The 21,367-nt window shown below is 48.1% G+C and overlaps 1 protein-coding gene across 3 annotated transcripts in view; it reads right to left on the bottom strand.

Annotated features, from left to right (window-relative positions):
• Positions 1–21,367, bottom strand: part of LOC117964831 (tenascin-like) — an 89,456-nt gene that overhangs the window by 20,356 nt on the left and 47,733 nt on the right. For all 3 annotated transcript variants that reach the window (XM_059010780.1, XM_059010781.1, XM_059010782.1), the window contains 7 exons: positions 20,614–20,736; positions 18,825–18,968; positions 15,318–15,437; positions 14,864–15,010; positions 14,307–14,449; positions 13,573–13,705; positions 13,066–13,217 (listed from right to left, as the gene is read on the bottom strand). In XM_059010780.1, coding sequence (XP_058866763.1) covers positions 13,066–13,217; positions 13,573–13,705; positions 14,307–14,449; positions 14,864–15,010; positions 15,318–15,437; positions 18,825–18,968; positions 20,614–20,736 — 962 coding nt within the window. The remainder of the gene's footprint in view (positions 1–13,065; positions 13,218–13,572; positions 13,706–14,306; positions 14,450–14,863; positions 15,011–15,317; positions 15,438–18,824; positions 18,969–20,613; positions 20,737–21,367) is intronic.

Here is a 21,367-nt window from a genome sequence, read left to right as displayed (position 1 = left end):
GAGTGGAAGGGGGTGTGTGATTCTGACAGGGAGAGTGAGGCGGAGTGGAAGGGGGTGTGTGATTCTGACAGGGAGATTGAGGTGGAGTGGAGGGGGTGTGATTCTGACAGGGAGAGTGAGGTGGAGTGGAGGGGGTGTGATTCTAACAGGGAGATTGAGGTGGAGTGGAGGGGGTGTGATTCTGACAGGGAGATTGAGGTGGAGTGGAGGGGGTGTGATTCTAACAGGGAGATTGAGGTGGAGTGGAGGGGGGTGTGATTCTGACAGGGAGATTGAGGTGGAGTGGAGGGGGTGTGATTCTGACAGGGAGATTGAGGTGGAGTGGAGGGGGTGTGATTCTAACAGGGAGATTGAGGTGGAGTGGAGGGGGTGTGTGATTCTAACAGGGAGAGTGAGGCGGAGTGGAAGGGGGTGTGTGATTCTGACAGGGAGAATGAGGCGGAGTGGAGGGGGGGTGTGATTCTGACAGGGAGATTGAGGTGGAGTGGAGGGGGGGTGTGATTCTGACAGGGAGAGTGAGGTGGAGTGGAGGGGGTGTGATTCTAACAGGGAGATTGAGGTGGAGTGGAGGGGGTGTGATTCTGACAGGGAGATTGAGGTGGCGTGGAGGGGGTGTGATTCTAACAGGGAGATTGAGGTGGAGTGGAGGGGGTGTGTGATTCTAACAGGGAGAGTGAGGCGGAGTGGAAGGGGGTGTGTGATTCTGACAGGGAGAATGAGGCGGAGTGGAGGGGGTGTGTGATTCTGACAGGGAGATTGAGGAGGAGTGGAGGGGGTGTGATTCTAACAGGGAGAGTGAGGCGGAGTGGAGGGGGTGTGATTCTAACAGGGAGATTGAGGTGGAGTGGAGGGGGTGTGATTCTGACAGGGAGATTGAGGTGGAGTGGAGGGGGTGTGATTCTAACAGGGAGATTGAGGTGGAGTGGAGGGGGGTGTGATTCTGACAGGGAGATTGAGGTGGAGTGGAGGGGGTGTGATTCTGACAGGGAGATTGAGGTGGAGTGGAGGGGGTGTGATTCTAACAGGGAGATTGAGGTGGAGTGGAGGGGGTGTGTGATTCTAACAGGGAGAGTGAGGCGGAGTGGAAGGGGGTGTGTGATTCTGACAGGGAGAATGAGGCGGAGTGGAGGGGGGGTGTGATTCTGACAGGGAGATTGAGGAGGAGTGGAGGGGGTGTGATTCTAACAGGGAGAGTGAGGCGGAGTGGAGGGGGTGTGATTCTAACAGGGAGATTGAGGTGGAGTGGAGGGGGTGTGTGATTCTAACAGGGAGAGTGAGGCGGAGTGGAAGGGGGTGTGTGATTCTGACAGGGAGAATGAGGCGGAGTGGAGGGGGGGTGTGATTCTGACAGGGAGATTGAGGAGGAGTGGAGGGGGTGTGATTCTAACAGGGAGAGTGAGGCGGAGTGGAGGGGGTGTGATTCTAACAGGGAGAGTGAGGTGGAGTGGAAGGGGGTGTGTGATTCTGACAGGGAGATTGAGGTGGAGTGGAGGGGGTGTGATTCTAACAGGGAGAGTGAGGCGGAGTGGAGGGGGTGTGATTCTAACAGGGAGAGTGAGGCGGAGTGGAAGGGGGTGTGTGATTCTGACAGGGAGAGTGAGGCGGAGTGGAAGGGGGTGTGTGATTCTGACAGGGAGATTGAGGTGGAGTGGAGGGGGTGTGATTCTGACAGGGAGAGTGAGGTGGAGTGGAGGGGGTGTGATTCTAACAGGGAGATTGAGGTGGAGTGGAGGGGGTGTGATTCTGACAGGGAGATTGAGGTGGAGTGGAGGGGGTGTGATTCTAACAGGGAGATTGAGGTGGAGTGGAGGGGGGTGTGATTCTGACAGGGAGATTGAGGTGGAGTGGAGGGGGTGTGATTCTGACAGGGAGATTGAGGTGGAGTGGAGGGGGTGTGATTCTAACAGGGAGATTGAGGTGGAGTGGAGGGGGTGTGTGATTCTAACAGGGAGAGTGAGGCGGAGTGGAAGGGGGTGTGTGATTCTGACAGGGAGAATGAGGCGGAGTGGAGGGGGGGTGTGATTCTGACAGGGAGATTGAGGTGGAGTGGAGGGGGGGTGTGATTCTGACAGGGAGAGTGAGGTGGAGTGGAGGGGGTGTGATTCTAACAGGGAGATTGAGGTGGAGTGGAGGGGGTGTGATTCTGACAGGGAGATTGAGGTGGCGTGGAGGGGGTGTGATTCTAACAGGGAGATTGAGGTGGAGTGGAGGGGGTGTGTGATTCTAACAGGGAGAGTGAGGCGGAGTGGAAGGGGGTGTGTGATTCTGACAGGGAGAATGAGGCGGAGTGGAGGGGGTGTGTGATTCTGACAGGGAGATTGAGGAGGAGTGGAGGGGGTGTGATTCTAACAGGGAGAGTGAGGCGGAGTGGAGGGGGTGTGATTCTAACAGGGAGATTGAGGTGGAGTGGAGGGGGTGTGATTCTGACAGGGAGATTGAGGTGGAGTGGAGGGGGTGTGATTCTAACAGGGAGATTGAGGTGGAGTGGAGGGGTGTGTGATTCTGACAGGGAGATTGAGGTGGAGTGGAGGGGGTGTGATTCTGACAGGGAGATTGAGGTGGAGTGGAGGGGGTGTGATTCTAACAGGGAGATTGAGGTGGAGTGGAGGGGGTGTGTGATTCTAACAGGGAGAGTGAGGCGGAGTGGAAGGGGGTGTGTGATTCTGACAGGGAGAATGAGGCGGAGTGGAGGGGGGGTGTGATTCTGACAGGGAGATTGAGGAGGAGTGGAGGGGGTGTGATTCTAACAGGGAGAGTGAGGCGGAGTGGAGGGGGTGTGATTCTAACAGGGAGATTGAGGTGGAGTGGAGGGGGTGTGTGATTCTAACAGGGAGAGTGAGGCGGAGTGGAAGGGGGTGTGTGATTCTGACAGGGAGAATGAGGCGGAGTGGAGGGGGGGTGTGATTCTGACAGGGAGATTGAGGAGGAGTGGAGGGGGTGTGATTCTAACAGGGAGAGTGAGGCGGAGTGGAGGGGGTGTGATTCTAACAGGGAGATTGAGGTGGAGTGGAGGGGATGTGATTCTGACAGGGAGATTGAGGTGGAGTGGAGGGGGTGTGATTCTAACAGGGAGATTGAGGTGGAGTGGAGGGGGGTGTGATTCTGACAGGGAGATTGAGGTGGAGTGGAGGGGGTGTGATTCTGACAGGGAGATTGAGGTGGAGTGGAGGGGGTGTGATTCTAACAGGGAGATTGAGGTGGAGTGGAGGGGGGGTGTGATTCTAACAGGGAGAGTGAGGCGGAGTGGAAGGGGGTGTGTGATTCTGACAGGGAGAATGAGGCGGAGTGGAGGGGGGGTGTGATTCTGACAGGGAGATTGAGGAGGAGTGGAGGGGGTGTGATTCTGACAGGGAGATTGAGGTGGAGTGGAGGGGGTGTGATTCTAACAGGGAGATTGAGGTGGAGTGGAGGGGGGTGTGATTCTGACAGGGAGATTGAGGTGGAGTGGAGGGGGTGTGATTCTAACAGGGAGAGTGAGGTGGAGTGGAGGGGGTGTGATTCTAACAGGGAGAGTGAGGCGGAGTGGAGGGGGTGTGATTCTAACAGGGAGAGTGAGGCGGAGTGGAGGGGGTGTGATTCTGACAGGGAGAGTGAGGTGGAGTGGAAGGGGGTGTGTGATTCTGACAGGGAGATTGAGGTGGAGTGGAGGGGGTTTGATTCTGACAGGGAGAGTGAGGTGGAGTGGAGGGGGTGTGATTCTAACAGGGAGATTGAGGTGGAGTGGAGGGGGTGTGATTCTGACAGGGAGATTGAGGTGGCGTGGAGGGGGGGGTGTGATTCTAACAGGGAGAGTGAGGTGGAGTGGAGGGGGTGTGATTCTAACAGGGAGAGTGAGGCGGAGTGGAAGGGGGTGTGTGATTCTGACAGGGTGAATGAGGCGGAGTGGAGGGGGGGTGTGATTCTGACAGGGAGATTGAGGAGGAGTGGAGGGGGTGTGATTCTAACAGGGAGAGTGAGGTGGAGTGGAAGGGGGTGTGTGATTCTGACAGGGAGATTGAGGTGGAGTGGAGGGGGTGTGATTCTAACAGGGAGAGTGAGGTGGAGTGGAGGGGGTGTGATTCTAACAGGGAGAGTGAGGCGGAGTGGAGGGGGTGTGATTCTAACAGGGAGAGTGAGGCGGAGTGGAGGGGGTGTGATTCTGACAGGGAGAGTGAGGTGGAGTGGAAGGGGGTGTGTGATTCTGACAGGGAGATTGAGGTGGAGTGGAGGGGGTTTGATTCTGACAGGGAGAGTGAGGTGGAGTGGAGGGGGTGTGATTCTAACAGGGAGATTGAGGTGGAGTGGAGGGGGTGTGATTCTGACAGGGAGATTGAGGTGGCGTGGAGGGGGTGTGATTCTAACAGGGAGATTGAGGTGGAGTGGAGGGGGTGTGTGATTCTAACAGGGAGAGTGAGGCGGAGTGGAAGGGGGTGTGTGATTCTGACAGGGAGAATGAGGCGGAGTGGAGGGGGGGTGTGATTCTGACAGGGAGATTGAGGAGGAGTGGAGGGGGTGTGATTCTAACAAGGAGAGTGAGGCGGAGTGGAGGGGGTGTGATTCTAACAGGGAGAGTGAGGTGGAGTGGAAGGGGGTGTGTGATTCTAACAGGGAGAGTGAGGCGGAGTGGAAGGGGGTGTGTGATTCTGACAGGGAGAATGAGGCGGAGTGGAGGGGGGGTGTGATTCTGACAGGGAGAGTGAGGTGGAGTGGAAGGGGGTGTGTGATTCTAACAGGGAGAGTGAGGTGGAGTGGAAGGGGGTGTGTGATTCTAACAGGGAGAGTGAGGCGGAGTGGAAGGGGGTGTGTGATTCTGACAGGGAGATTGAGGTGGAGTGGAGGGGGTTTGATTCTGACAGGGAGAGTGAGGTGGAGTGGAGGGGGTGTGATTCTAACAGGGAGATTGAGGTGGAGTGGAGGGGGTGTGATTCTGACAGGGAGATTGAGGTGGCGTGGAGGGGGTGTGATTCTAACAGGGAGATTGAGGTGGAGTGCAGGGGGTGTGTGATTCTAACAGGGAGAGTGAGGCGGAGTGGAAGGGGGTGTGTGATTCTGACAGGGAGAATGAGGCGGAGTGGAGGGGGGGTGTGATTCTGACAGGGAGATTGAGGAGGAGTGGAGGGGGTGTGATTCTAACAAGGAGAGTGAGGCGGAGTGGAGGGGGTGTGATTCTAACAGGGAGAGTGAGGTGGAGTGGAAGGGGGTGTGTGATTCTGACAGGGAGATTGAGGTGGAGTGGAGGGGGTGTGATTCTAACAGGGAGAGTGAGGCGGAGTGGAGGGGGTGTGATTCTAACAGGGAGAGTGAGGCGGAGTGGAAGTGGGTGTGTGATTCTGACAGGGAGAGTGAGGTGGAGTGGAAGGGGGTGTGTGATTCTGACAGGGAGAGTGAGGTGGAGTGGAAGGGGGTGTGTGATTCTGACAGGGAGATTGAGGTGGAGTGGAGGGGGTGTGATTCTGACAGGGAGAGTGAGGTGGAGTGGAAGGGGGTGTGTGATTCTGACAGGGAGATTGAGGTGGAGTGGAGGGGGTGTGATTCTGACAGGGAGAGTGAGGTGGAGTGGAGGGGGTGTGATTCTAACAGGGAGATTGAGGTGGAGTGGAGGGGGGTGTGTGATTCTGACAGGGAGATTGAGGAGGAGTGGAGGGGGGGGTGTGATTCTAACAGGGAGAGTGAGGTGGAGTGGAGGGGGTGTGATTCTAACAGGGTGAGTGAGGTGGAGTGGAGGGGGTGTGATTCTAACAGGGAGACTGAGGCGGCGTGGAAGGGGTGTGATTCTAACAGGAAGAGTGAGTCGGAGTGGAAGGGGTGTGATTCTAACAGGGAGAGTGAGGTGGAGTGGAGGGGGTGTAATTCTAACAGGGAGATTGAGGTGGAGTGGCTAGCGGAGTGCAGCAGCATGTGTGCTAAGCCACGGCTCCAGCACTACTGCAGGGGTGGCAGTGCTATTCAAGCCCAGCCTAGGAACCCTTTTATTACACATTGAAGAGATAAAAAAACAGAGGCTTTTAAAAGTGAGGACTAGGCTGGGCGATACTGTGTAAGTTTTTATTCATATTTATGCTCCTAATCGGGGGCAGGAAATTTTAATTTGTAATAAATTAAAGCAAGCACTTTTTAGAATTAAAAAGTAATGACAATTTAATCAGTTCTGGAATATTTGGAAAAAGGAGAAAAAACAGGAAATCCTGCTGGAGGAGAGGGTGAAGGGGGACCTTGTGCGCTCTCGTTTCGTGGAGCTGAGGGACATGGGGACGCCCCACCAGTTTCTTCTTCAGCCTGGAGAAGAGGAGAGCAGAGAGCCGGCAGCTGTGCTGCGTCCGGACGGCCTGCGTTAGAGAGCTGTACAGCCGGGAGGAGATCAGCAGGGAGACAGTACAGTTCTACAAGAACAGGGCACTGACCCGCTGCTCCAGGGTCTGCCCTGCCTCAGCGAGGAGGGACAGTGTCACCTGGATGAGCCGCTGACCTACGAGGAGCAGACTGCTGCTGGCACACAGCTCTCCAGTGGAAGACTCCAGGGATCGACAGACTGCCCGCTGAATTCTTTTTAAAATGTTGGAATGTAATGGGGAAGGACTTGCTCCAGGTACTGAGAGAGAGCCTCACACATAAACTGCCCCTCTGCTACCGTAGAGCAGTGATCACATTGCTGCCCAAGAAGGGAGACCTGTGCCTGCTTAAGAACTGGAGACCTGTATCGCTTTTATGTTCTGATTTTTACATCATTTCCTGTAATACATATGACCAAACATACATATTTGATAACTTGTTTTTAATTTGTGACTTTTTATCTGTAACAAATATCTGTGATCTTAATGTAGGGCTCGTCTCACTGGACTTAATGTTGTACTTTTACTGTGTTTATGAAGTTTTCATGGATTCTACCAAATATTTTCAATAAAGGTCAACATCTCTCTCTCTCTCTCTCTCTCTCTCTCGGATTGTGGGATTGTGGGAGGAGCCAGGTGGTGAGTGGAGGTGAGTAGAGTCTAAACTTTTGCAATTATTTATTTATATATATTTATATTTTTGTGTTTTATGTAATATTTGTTTGTTTGTTTATCTGACTATCGTAATAGTTTTAGTATATTTGTGAGTCGTTGTTGTTTGTGTAGCTGGTCGTAGATCAGCAGAAACGCCGATATGGCGTGTAGTTCAGGTGGAGGGGGGGTGCTGACTCGCCGGCACGGCTGCCGCTGTGTGCCTGATATCGGGGTGTCGGTGGAGGAATGCCTGGTAGCGGTAGGAGAGGTTGTGGGCTTTAATAAAATAAAATCAGCATCAAGGATGAATAAAGCTCTAGTCATCTTTTTAACTGATGTAGATTTGGTAAATAAGCTAGTGGAGGAGGGGTTTAGTGTGCAGGGGTCTTTTATTGAAGTTTCACCTTTAGTAACACCCGTAACCAAAGTAATACTGTCTAATGTCCCTCCCTTCTTAAAAAACGAGTTACTGGAAAGAGAGTTATCAAGATACGGAAAATTAATGTATCCCATTAAAACGATTCCTCTGGGTTGTAAAAATCCCAGTGTAAAACATGTTTTGTCTTTTAGAAGACAGGCGTTCATTTTACAGCATGATCCTAATTTAACTATTGAAGTAGCGTGGAATTTTAATGTCGAGGGGACGAATTGTGTTGTTTTTGCCAGTTCAGATATAATGAGGTGTTTTAAATGTGGCGCTCAGGGACATCAAAGAAAGCAGTGTCCCAGAAACAGGGATCGGGCTGAAACAGAGCAGGATAATGGAGCTCCTGGCGGGGAGGAGGTCGGGGGCGATCGGGGAGAGCGGGAGGATGAGCAGCCCCCGGAGCCAGCAGAGCCCGGGTCAGCGGAGCCAGCAGAGCCCGGGTCAGCGGAGCCAGCAGAGCCCGGGTCAGCGGAGCCAGCAGAGCCCGGGTCAGCGGAGCCAGCAGAGCCCGGGTTAGCAGAATCAGCAGAGCCCGGGACAGTAAAGCCTGGGTCAGCGGAGTCCGAGTCAGCGGAGTCCGAGTCAGCGGAGCCCGAGTCAGCGGTACCTGAAGCAGAGTTGATACAACTGAAAAGACACAGCCAAGCGAAAACAGCTTCGGGGCAAGAGGCTGGGCAAATTGATGAAGTGGTGGCGAAAAAAAAGAAAAAGAAAAACAAGCACTCTGAGGAAGGAGAGCCAAGGCAGGACTCTGGGTCTGTATCTGTGAGCAGCAGTGAGAAGACTCAGCCTCCCGGCGTGAAAGTTGCGGAGAGCGGAGGCGATCCACAACCGATGCCTGAGGGGGAACTGACGTCTTCCCCGGAGGCTGTGCCACCTTTCCCTGAAGAAGGAGGCAGAAGCACAGATCTCCCCCAGTCTGGCTACAAGACAGGGGGTGCTGAAGCTGAAGCTGTGGCTGTGGAGAGCAGCGAGGCCGCTGAAGAGGATGGGGCGGATGGCGAACAAGATGAGGGCATGTACGAGTCGGATGACGAGGGGCTCTCTGATTCCTCGTTAATCTCGGACGTCCCTGACAGCCAACCCGTCAGGAGAAAACTCTATACACTGCAGTACATTAACAACTTTCTCGACAGTACTAAAGGTAAGAGGGGAGTGGACATTAAAAGTTTTTTTCCCCGATTTAAAATTGTTTTTACATTCTGCGCATATAGTCTCCAGGAAGTCTACGCTTGAGGAGCTAGATCAGCAGAAGAGGTACCGTTTAAAAAAAGTAGTGCAGACTGTTAAGAAAATGATGGTACAATCAAAAACTTTATTTTAAAATGGATTTTTTTAAAAAAAGGAACATTTTATTTTTTAGTGTTTGTTTTAACTTGATGGTCTTAAATATTTTATCCGCCATGGAAAAGTGTACTTTTATTTCTTTTAACGTTAATGGTTGTAGACAGTCTTTTAAAAGAGCACAGTTATTTGAATTTTTAAAGCAGAAAAGGGCTGGGGTTGTGATGGTGCAGGAGACGCATATTGAACAGGAGAGTGAGGCGGTCTGGCTGTCAGAGTGGGGCGGTCAGGGTGTGTTCAGTCACGGCTCCAGCACCAGCGCGGGAGTAGCGGTGCTTTTTAAATCAGACCTGCCTGTCAGTGTACAGCATGTAGAAGAGATTGAGAAGGGGCGGCTTTTAAAAGTAGAGACACAAATAGCTGGTTTTAACTTTACTTTTATAAATATTTATGCACCAAATACGGGAAGAGACAGAATTTTATTGTTTAACAAGTTGAAACAAACTATTTTAAAATGCAGTAATAATGACGTATTAGTGGTTGCGGGTGATTTTAACTGCACTATAGATTTTACTAAAGATAGGAATACTGAAGAGCCACATCCTCAATCCTCCAGAGAGCTGACTGCAGTTTTACAGTCTGGTGACCTGGTTGACGTTTGGAGGTGTCTGCACCCTCAAGCCCGACAGTACAGCTGGTCCCAGTCCCGTAACAACTATACATCTAGAGCACGACTGGATCAGTTTTATTCATTTCGTTGTCACCTCAATTCTTTTGTAGGGGCAAGCATTATTCCTAACAGTCTATCAGACCACCACTGCCTGTTAGTCAGTGTACTTATTCCAACTGAAGGACACAAATCTTCTTATTGGCATTTCAATATTCAATTATTAAAAGACTGTAAATTTGGAAAAGTTTTTAAAGAGTTTTGGAAAGTTTGGCAAAATCAAAAAAACAATTATCAAGATTTAAGGCAGTGGTGGGACATTGGGAAAAAGCAAATTCGAATTTTTTGTCAGCAGTACACCCTGGAGGCTACCAGGTCACTGGACAAGGCAGTCAGGGAGTTAGAGAGAGACATTCTAAACATAGAGAATAATGGGGATCTCTCTAATGAGCAAACCTTTCAAAAAATAAAAGAGAAAAGACATGTGTTGGGCAGCTTGCTGGAGGAGAAGGTGAAGGGGGCGTTGGTGCGTTCTCGCTTCGTGGCGCTGAGGGACATGGATGCACCCACTTCCTTCTTCTTTGGCCTGGAGAAGAAGAGAGCATACAGCCAGCAGCTAAGGTGTGTGCGGACGCCCTGCGGCAGAGAACTACACAGCAGAGAGGAGATCAGTGAGGCGGCGGTGCAGTTCTACAAGCAGCTGTTCACAAAAGAACAGTGTGATCAAGATGACACAGAGACCCTGCTCCAGGATCTACCTAGCCTGAGCAAAGAGGAGCAGGGTGGACTGGACAAAGAGCTGACCTTTGAAGAACTGACCATTGCGATGACACAGCTCTCCAGCGGGAAGGCGCCTGGGATAGATGGCCTCCCCGCTGAGTTTTTCAAACATTTCTGGACAGTGATCGGGGAGGACTTCTTCCAGGTGCTGAAGGAAAGTCTGGAGAGAAAAGAACTGCCTCTCAGCTGCCGCAGGGCAGTGATCACACTGCTGCCTAAGAAAGGAGACCTCTGCCTTTTAAAGAACTGGAGACCAGTTTCGCTGTTATGTGCCGATTCGAAAATAATTTCCAAGTGTATCGCAAATAGGGTTAAGAAATGTATAGGTACTGTAATACATAGGGATCAAACATATTGTATCCCAGGAAGATCTATTTTTGATAACCTGTTTTTAATTAGAGATTTTTTAACCCTGAGTGAAATGTCATTTTAATGTGGGATTGGTCTCCCTTGATCAGGAGAAGGCTTTTGATAGGGTCGACCACACCTACCTTGTGAAAGTCCTGAGAGCCTTCGGGTTTGGCCCTGTTTTTATTTCTTACATAGAGCTTTTATACTCAAATGTTTTTAGTGTCTTAAAGATTAATAACGGGTTGAGCAAACCTTTCTCGGTGAGCAGGGGCATTAGACAGGGCTGCTCTCTGTCTGGCATGCTGTATTCATTGTCTATAGAGCCACTGTTGCATCTTCTGAGGGGCAGGTTGTCTGGCTGGGCGGTGCCTGCCTCACCCGTCCCTGTCTCTGTGAAAGTATCAGCTTACGCTGATGATGTGAATGTGTTTGTGTGCAGTGATGGGGACGTCCAGGTCCTGGAGGAGAGCTTGGCAGTGTTTCAGAGAGCATCTTCAGCACGGATAAACTGGGAAAAATGCAACACCTTTCTGTCAGGCAGATGGCAGGAGGGGGGTCCCCCCATGCTGCCTCAGGCCCTGCAGTGGGATCGGACTGGGATTAAGGTGCTGGGGGTGTTCTTTGGGACAGAGCTTTTCATGCAGAGGAATTGGGAGGGCCTGGTGGAGAAGGTGAAGGGGCGGCTGCTCAGCTGGCAGGGGCTGCTGGCTCAGCTGTCATTCAAGGGGAGGGTCCTGGTCATCAATAATTTGGTGGCCTCTATGTAATGGCACAAGCTGGTGTGCCTGGACCCTCCACGGGGAATGGTAGAGGAAATTCAGAGAGTACTGCTGGATTTCTTCTGGAGAGGGAGACATTGGTTGAGGCCGGCAGTCCTGTACCTCCCCACTGATGAAGGAGGGCAAGGCCTGGTCAGCATTGCCAGCAGGGTGGCAGCTTTCAGACTGCAGGCAGTGAAGAGGCTCCTGTACGCCGAGGAAGGGGCTCACTGGAGAGAGATAGCTTTTTATTTTCTAAGACGGGTAGGAGGAATGGGGTTAGATCGCAGCTTGTTTTTAATTGATTTCTCCAGGCTAGACAAGACAGGTCTCCCCTCTTTTTATGTGAATCTGTGTGGCAGACAGTAAGCGTGGAGAGGGAGGAGGGGTCGGTGACAGGTCAGTCTCTACTGGAGGAACCCCTCTTCTTTAATCCCCTTTTTCCCATTCAGTTTTTTCAGTCGGGGGCACTGTGTACCAGTTTTGTCAGGGCTGGTGTAACCCGACTGGCTCACCTGATCGTGTCAGGGCCCCCCTGTTGGATCTCAGCAGCTCAGCTGGCTAGGCGGCTGGGCTGGCACTCGGAGAGGCTGGCTGAGAAGATGATTCATGAGTTGAAAAACTCTCTCTCACCAAAGCTCAAGGAGGCTTTGGGGGAGGGAATAGCTGGGGGGCCTGATCAGGGAGGGGACCCCTTTTTTCCCACAGTTTTTTTTTATCCCCAGGTTTAGGTGAGGAAGAGGGTAGGGATGGAGAGAGAATAAGGAATATGGAGGGAGTTAAAAATATAGCACTCCAAGAAGCAGAGGGGAAAAAACTATACAAGCTGCATGTTAAAACAGTCCAGTCCAGCCACCTAAAAGGGACTGTGGACACAAAGTGGAGAAGCCATTTGCAGGTAGCAGAAGAGAGACAGCCAGTATGGAGGGTGCTGTATAAACTGCCTTTAAGCAAGAGAGCAGGGGACCTGCAGTGGAGGATCCTGCACTGTGCCGTATCTACCGGTAGGTTCCTCCACAGAGTGGACCCCAGCATCAGTGCTGAGTGCTGCTTCTGTGGGGAGGAGGAGACCGTGTTCCACACATTCACTGACTGTGTCAGGCTGGGGTCGCTCTTTCACCTCTTGCAGGGGCTCCTGCAGATCCTTGGGGTGTTTTTCAGCAAAGATACTTTTTGGGTTCCCGTATAGTTTTAAAAATAAGGATAGGTGTGTTTTAATTAATTTTATTTTAGGGCAGGCAAAATTGGCCATTTTAAAATCTAGGAAAAATAAGATTTTAGAGGCAGGGCTAGCAGATGCTGCCAGATTATTTCGTATTTTAGTTGTCAGCCGGGTAATGGTGGATTTTAACTATTTTAAAATGGTCAGTAACCTGGAGGGCTTTCAGGAGGGGTGGTGTGTGGGAGACGCCTTGTGCTCATTGAGTGAGGAGGGAGAGCTGCTGTTTAATTTCTAGTTTGAATTTATTTTTGTTTTATTGTTTTTACAGTGTTTTTATCACTTCACTATTTTTACAGGAAAACACTGTTTAGGTTTTTAATATTGGCTTTTTTGTGTTTTATTTATATTTTATGATCCTTTTATTTGGTTAAAATCTGGTTTTAAAGGAGAACATGATGTTGTTTTTTAGGATTTTATGCTGATGCTCTGGGGAGGTTTCGGCTGTTCCCAGGAGCCAGCAAGTATCTTAATCGTGTTTTACCTTATTATTGTTCTTGAATGGATTTTAATTGGAATGGTTTAATAAAGGATCTTAAAAGTCAAAGTCTCTCTCTCTCTCTCTCTCTCTCTCTCTCTCTCTCTCTCTCTCTCTGTGTTTTTTCCCTCAGACTCACAGTCCAGCCTCCCCCATCAGTCTCCATGTCACAGTAGACCTGTAGTGGTGTCTCCCTGCTCCCCCCCAGGTACACTGTGGTCTCTCCCGACTCCCGCATTCCGTTCAGCAGCTCCTGAGAGCAATCGACAGGGTGGGGGAATCGAAGCACACCTGAGAGAGAGGGAACAAGAGAGGAGGTGAGAGAGAGGGAGAGAGGGGGGGAATGAGAGAGGAGGTGAGAGAGAGGGAGAGAGGGGGGGAATGAGAGAAGGGGCATAAGAGAGAGAGGGAACAAGAGAGGAGGTGAGAGAGAGAAGAGAGTACGAGAATGAGAGCGGGGGTGAGAGAGAAGAGAGAGGGGGAGAGAGAATGAGAGAGAGAGAGAGAGAGAGAGAGACAGAGAGAGAGAGAGACAGAGAGAGAGAGACACAGAGAGAGAGAGAGAGAGAGAGAGAGAGAAACAGACACACAGGCCAACATACAGACAGGCACTCAGACAGACAAAAGGATAGACAGAGGGACTGACCGGTAGTGAATGCAGTTGTGATGGCCGCAGTCCTCTCACCCCCCCTCACTCCCATCACGCTCACAGTGTAGCGCGTTGCTGGGACCAGTCTGTCCAGCCTGTGACTGCTCACACCGGGGTCAAGGGTCACTTCCTGTGAGGGACAGACACTTTAAGCAAAGCACAGAAACCAGAACCAGAGGACAGGGGAGGACAGGGGACACTTCTTCACACAGAGTGGAGATGGTGTGGAATGGGTACCTAGTCATGTTGTTGAGGCAGAATCACCGGGATCTTTAAGACCCGACTTGACAAAGTTTTTAGATCAATCAGCTGTTAGGAACCAGACGAGCTGATGGGCTGAATGGCTGAATGGCCTCCTCTTGTTCAGAAACATTCTTAGGTTCTTATTTACACAGAATTGTACAGAAAAACTCCAGCATTTGCTGTTAAATTATTCGCACACTTTCACACAGACTCATACATTCTCATACACCCACACAGATTTCATACACACTCTCACACACTCACAGATTCATACACACACACACTCACTCACTCTCTCTCACACACACACACTCACACACTCATCACTCACCCACCCCCACACTCACACTTATTTACTCTCACACACACACTCTCACACACACACACACACACACACACACACTCACACACACACACACACACACACACTCACACACACACACACACACACTCACACACACACACACTCACACCCTCTCTGGTCTCACCTTGATGATCTCCCCGGCTGCACCCTGCACTGTCAGGATGTACCCCGTCACTGCACTCCGGGGGGGCCTCCACTGCAGGGTGGCAGAGCGAGGGGTCACCTGACTGGCTGTGAGGTCACGAGGCCCCTCCCCTCTCGATACGGCTGCAGAGAAACGGAGAGAGAGGGACGGTTAAAAAAACAAAAACAAATAGAATCAACAAAACTGGCAGAGAAAACACATATTAAACTGTGAACCCAGTGACAGACAGTGGAGAGACTGAATCAGAGACACACTTCATCCTCCACTGAACAAAACACACAGAAAGTGGAGAGACTGAATCAGAGACACACTTCATCCTCCACTGAACAAAACACACAGACAGTGGAGAGACTGAATCAGAGACACACTTCATCCTCCACTGAACAAAACACACAGACAGTGGAGAGACTGAATCAGAGACACACTTCATCCTCCACTGAACAAAACACACAGTGGAAGTGCAGAGTAGAGGCCTGTCAATACATTGAACACATCTGCTCTGTTCAGACTGGGATGTATGACGGTCAGGGGCTGACCTGTGGTGGTAAACGTGGTGCTGGCCGGAGCGCTGGTCACTCCTTCCCGCTCACTGGTCACTGTCACTCTGTACAGAGTGTTGACCTTTAACCCCTTCAGCTGCAGTTCGGCTACGTTGCCAGACCTCGTCACGGTCATCTCTGGGACTGCGGAGGGAGAGATTGTGTGAGACAGAAAGGGGGAGGGCAGGGAGAGTCAGGTTAATGGCTTCATAAAACTCGAAGATGAAAAAACACTGCAATCATTGTCGAGAGAGGTGGAGATAATGTGCTGCTGAATATGTAGCTCTGCCTGCACATCTGTTACTGTTAAATTAAATATGTACAATAACATGCATGCTCTAATTAACACAGCCCATTCCACAGTCAGTCTGCTACAATGTTTTTTTTTTTTTCTGAGTGGACGTGCCCCCCCTCATTGTAAAGTTTAATAAGCAGAGTCTCGTGAGCTCACCGCCTTGGGCGTTGTATGCAATGATGTAACGGTCCACTGTGGCCAGCGCCGGTCTCCATAGCAACAGCGCCATTGAGTCTGTCACATTGACAGCACGCAGATCTGTGGGAGCGTCCGGCACTGGAGACAAGACAATAAACACTGTGAATAACACACTTCCAATAACACACTGTGAATAACACACTGCCAATAACACACTGTGAATTACACACTGTGAATAACACACTGCCAATAACACACTGTGAATTACACACTGTGAATAACACACTGCCAATAACACACTGTGAATAACACACTGTGAATAACACACTGTGAATAATACATTGCCAATAACACACTGCCAATAACACACTGTGAATAACACACTGTGAATAACACACTGTGCATAACATAGTGTGAATAACACATTGTGAATAGCACACTGTGCATAACACACTGCCAATAACACACTGTGAATAACACACTGTGAATAACACTGTGCATAACACACTGCCAATAACACACTGTGCATAACACACTGTGCATAACACACTGTCAATAACACACTGCCAATAACACACTGCCAATAACACACTGTGAATAACACACTGTGAATAACACACTGTAAATTACACACTGTGAATAACACACTGCCAATAACACACTGTGCATAACACAATGTGCATAACACACTGTGCATAACACATTGTGAATAACACACTGTGAATAACACACTGCCAATAACACACTGTGAATAACACACTGTGCATAACACAGTGTGAATAACACATTGTGAATAACACACTGTGCATAACACACTGCCAATAACACACTGTGAATAACACACTGCCAATAACACACTGTGAATAATACACTGCCAATAACACACTGCCAATAACACACTGTGAATAACACACTGTGAATAACACACTGCCAATAACACACTGCCAATAACACACTGTGAATAATACACTGTGAATAACACACTGTGAATAATACACTGCCAATAACACACTGCCAATAACACACTGTGAATAACACACTGTGAATAATACACTGCCAATAACACACTGTGAATAACACACTGCCAATAACACACTGTGAATAACACACTGCCAATAACACACTGTGAATAATACACTGTGAATAACACACTGTGAATAATACACTGCCAATAACACACTGCCAATAACACACTGTGAATAACACACTGTGAATAACACACTGCCAATAACACACTGCCAATAACACACTGTGAATAACACACTGTGCATAACACACTGTGCATAACACACTGCCAATAACACACTGTGCATAACACACTGCCAATAACACACTGTGAATAACACACTGCCAATAACACACTGTGAATAACACACTGTGAATAACACACTGTGAATTACACACTGTGAATAACACACTGCCAATAACACACTGTGAATAACACACTATGAATAACACACTGCCAATAACACACTGTGCATAACACACTGCCAATAACACACTGTGAATAACACACTGCCAATAACACACTGTGAATAACACACTGTGAATAACACACTATGAATAAGACACTGCCAATAACACACTGTGCATAACACACTGCCAATAACACACTGTGAATAACACACTGTGCATAACACACTGCCAATAACACACTGTGAATAACACACTGTGAATGACACACTGCCAATAACACACTGCCAATAACACACTGTGAATAACACACTGTGAATAACACACTGCCAATAACACACTGTGCATAACACACTGCCAATAACACACTGCATAACACACTGCCAATAACACACTGTGAATAACACACTGCCAATAACACACTGCCAATAGCACACTGTGCATAACACACTGCCAATAACACACTGTGAATAACACACTGCCAATAACACACTGTGCATAACACACTGCCAATTACACACTGTGAATAACACACTGCCAATAACACACTGCCAATAACACAGTGCCAATAACACACTGTGAATAACACACTGTGCATAACACACTATCAATAACACACTGCCAATAACACACTGTGAATAACACACTGTGAATAACACACTGTAAATTACACACTGTGCATAACACACTGCCAATAACACACTGCCAATAACACACTGTGAATAACACACTGTGAATAACACACTGCCAATAACACACTGCCAATAACACGCTGTGAATAATACACTGCCAATAACACACTGTGAATAACACACTGTGCATAACACACTGCCAATAACACACTGCCAATAACACACTGTGAATAACACTCTGTGCATAACACACTGCCAATAACACACTGTGCATAACACACTATCAATAACACACTGCCAATAACACACTGTGAATAACACACTGTGAATAACACACTGTAAATTACACACTGTGCATAACACACTGCCAATAACACACTGCCAATAACACACTGTGAATAACACACTGTGAATAACACACTGCCAATAACACACTGCCAATAACACACTGTGAATAATACACTGCCAATAACACACTGTGAATAACACACTGTGCATAACACACTGCCAATAACACACTGCCAATAACACACTGTGAATAACACACTGTGCATAACACACTGTCAATAACACACTGCCAATAACACACTGCCAATAACACACTGTGAATAACACACTGTGAATAACACACTGTAAATTACACACTGTGAATAACACACTGCCAATAACACACTGTGCATAACACAATGTGCATAACACACTGTGCATAACACATTGTGAATAACACACTGTGAATAACACACTGCCAATAACATACTGCCAATAACACACTGTGCATAACACACTGCCAATAACACACTGTGAATAACACACTGTGCATAACACACTGCCAATAACACACTGCCAATAACACACTGTGAATAACACACTGTGAATAACACACTGTAAATTACACACTGTGAATAACACACTGCCAATAACACACTGTGCATAACACACTGTGCATAACACACTGTGCATAACACACTGCCAATAACACACTGCCAATAACACACTGCCAATAACACACTGTGCATAACACACTGCCAATAATACACTGTGAATAACACACTGCCAATAACACACTGTGAATAACACACTGTGAATGACACACTGCCAATAACACACTGCCAATAACACACTGCCAATAACACACTGCCAATAACACACTAAATAACACACTGTCAGTAGCACACTGTCTATAACAGACTGCCAATAACATACTGCCAATAACACACTGTGAATAACACACTGCCAATAACACACTGCCAATAACACACTGTGAATAACACACTGTCAATAACACACTGCCAATAACACACTGTGAATAACACACTAAATAACACACTGTCAGTAGCACACTGTCTATAACAGACTGCCAATAACACACACAATCAAATGCAATCACACACAAGACACCAACAAAAAATTACATAATCACACATCACACGCTGACAATGCCACAATAACAGTCGTAATCCTGCTCAATCCCATTATTCACCTGTCATGACGACTCCTGTGATTGGCTCACTCTCGTCCATTCCCCTGACAGACATCACGCTGACCTCGTACCGTGACCCCGGAACCAGTCTGCTCAGCGTGACCCGCGACTTCCTGCCCTCGACAGTAACACTGTGGGGCTCCCCTGGGGGGGAAGGGGGAGGTAAAGAGATAGTACTTCCATTGTTTAGGCTTCAATTATTATATTCAATTAATCACAGTTAACTTCTGTGATTAACATGTTAATTTCTTTGGCGATTCATTTTTTTCGCGCACGTTAATCACACTCCTCTTGTCTTGAGTGTCTCAGCATACCGTAACTCATTCCCTGCGTCACCAACATACTGGAGCGCACGCAACCCAATGAGTGCAGTCTGCGTTTGCATAGAAGGTTAGTCACAGAACTGCATTGTGGAGGAAAGTACTAAAAGTGAATGACTTGAATGGAAAGTTTATTTAAAAAAACAAAACCTTCTGACACATCTACTGTGAAATTGAAGCTTTCAGTATCACAAACATAGGCTACATCTAATCTGGAGCCCCATCTGCGTCCTAAACATGCTTTCACTGCTCAAAATACACCAGAATACGTTTTCAAACAGGATTTAAAAGATTCAATTGTGCTAGCATTCCTGATGTGAATCGGAAGCCAGTTCCAAAGACGAGGGGCATTATAACTGAATGCCCCAGCTCTGACAGAGTTCAAATGAATTTTACAGACTGTCAAAAGATTAGCATTTTGCGATGTCAAGCAATAAATTTCTCAAATCGCTTGACAGCCCTAATTTTAAAGATAATTAGCACTTCTTTAAATAAGAACATAAGAACATAAGAAACTTTACAAACGAGGGGAGGCCATTCAGCCCATCTTGCTCGTTTGGTTGTTAGTAGCTTATTGATCCCAGAATCTCATCAAGCAGCTTCTTGAAGGATCCCAGGGTGTCAGCTTCAACAACATTACTGGGGAGTTGGTTCCAGACCCTCACAATTCTCTGTGTAAAAAAGTGCCTCCTATTTTCTGTTCTGAATGCCCCTTTATCTAATCTCCATTTGTGACCCCTGGTCCTTTTTTCTTTTCTCAGGTCAAAAAAGTCCCCTAGGTCGACACTGTCTATACCTTTTTAGGATTTCAAATGCTTGAATCAGATCACCGCGTAGTCTTCTTTGTTCAATTTTTTTAGCCTGTCTGCAACGACATAAGCTACTAACAACCAAACGAGCAAGATGGGCTGAATGGCCTCCTCTCGTTTGTAAACTTTCTTATGTTCTTATGTTCTTATGACATGCCTTTTAAATCCGGGATAATTCTGGTTGCTCTTCTTTGCACTCTTTCTAGAGCAGCAATATCCTTTTTGTAACAAGGTGACCAGAACTGAACACAATATTCTAGGTGAGGTCTTACTAATGCATTGTAGAGTTTTAACATTACTTCCCTTGATTTAAATTCAACACTTCTCACAATATATCCGAGCATCTTGTTAGCCTTCTTTATAGCTTCCCCACATTGTCTAGATGAAGACATTTCTGAGTCAATATAAACTCCTAGGTCTTTTTCATAGATTCCTTCTTCAATTTCAGTATCTCCTATATGATATTTATAATGCACATTTTTATTGCCTACATTGCCCACATTGTTATTTGCCATGTGTCTGCCCAGTTCTGAATGCTGTCTAGATTATTTTGATGATCTAGAAATGGGGGGGCAGTGATAATGTTAATAAAGCTAATAAGAGGTAAGAGTACGGATTGCAAAGCCTGGTTAGCAGTGCTGTGTAGAGCACCGCACCCACCTTCCTGTGAGTGAGTGTAGGTGATCTTGAAGCTGTCCACTGGGGCTGAAGGGAGCCTCCAGGTGACCCCGACGGTGGTGTCAGTGATGTTGCTGAAGGAGATCTCTTGTGGGACATCAGGGCCTGTGACACAGACACAGACACTTAGAATCACCCTTTAGAAAACTTACAGTCATTTTCATAAAGGAGCACCCAATAAATTTACCAAACCAGATATAATCCACTTTTAATTTAACAATTTGTAGGTAGTCTTAAATTATTTTTTTTGTTTTAGAACTGTATTTGGTGTTTTTTCCCTTTTACATCAAAATTGCACTCATGATGATTTGGAGTAAATAACTTTGAAAATCTAGCCCTCAGTCTCTGTAATATCACCATTCCCTAATCCAGCACTCCCTCGATATCTCAGTCTCCCTAATCCAGCACTCCCTCAATATCTCAGCATTCCCTAATCCAGCACTCCCTCAATATCTCAGCATTCCCTAATCCAGCACTCCCTCGATATCTCAGCATTCCCTAATCCAGCAATCCCTCAATATCTCAGTCTCCCTAATCCAGCACTCCCTCGAAATCTCAGTCTCCCTAATCCAGCACTCCCTCGATATCTCATTCTCCCTAATCCAGCACTCCCTCGATATCTCAGTCTCCCTAATCCAGCACTCCCACGATATCTCAGTCTCCCCAATCCAGCACTTCCTCGATATCTCACCATTCCCTAATCCAACACTCCCTCGATATCTCAGTCTCCCTAATC

The sequence above is a fragment of the Acipenser ruthenus genome, chromosome 41 (assembly GCF_902713425.1).
Source record: "Acipenser ruthenus chromosome 41, fAciRut3.2 maternal haplotype, whole genome shotgun sequence".
In the NCBI taxonomy this organism is placed as follows: Eukaryota; Metazoa; Chordata; class Actinopteri; order Acipenseriformes; family Acipenseridae; genus Acipenser; species Acipenser ruthenus.
The sequence above is the reverse complement of the archived record's forward strand: the minus strand, read 5'-3'. Positions and strand labels throughout refer to the sequence as shown.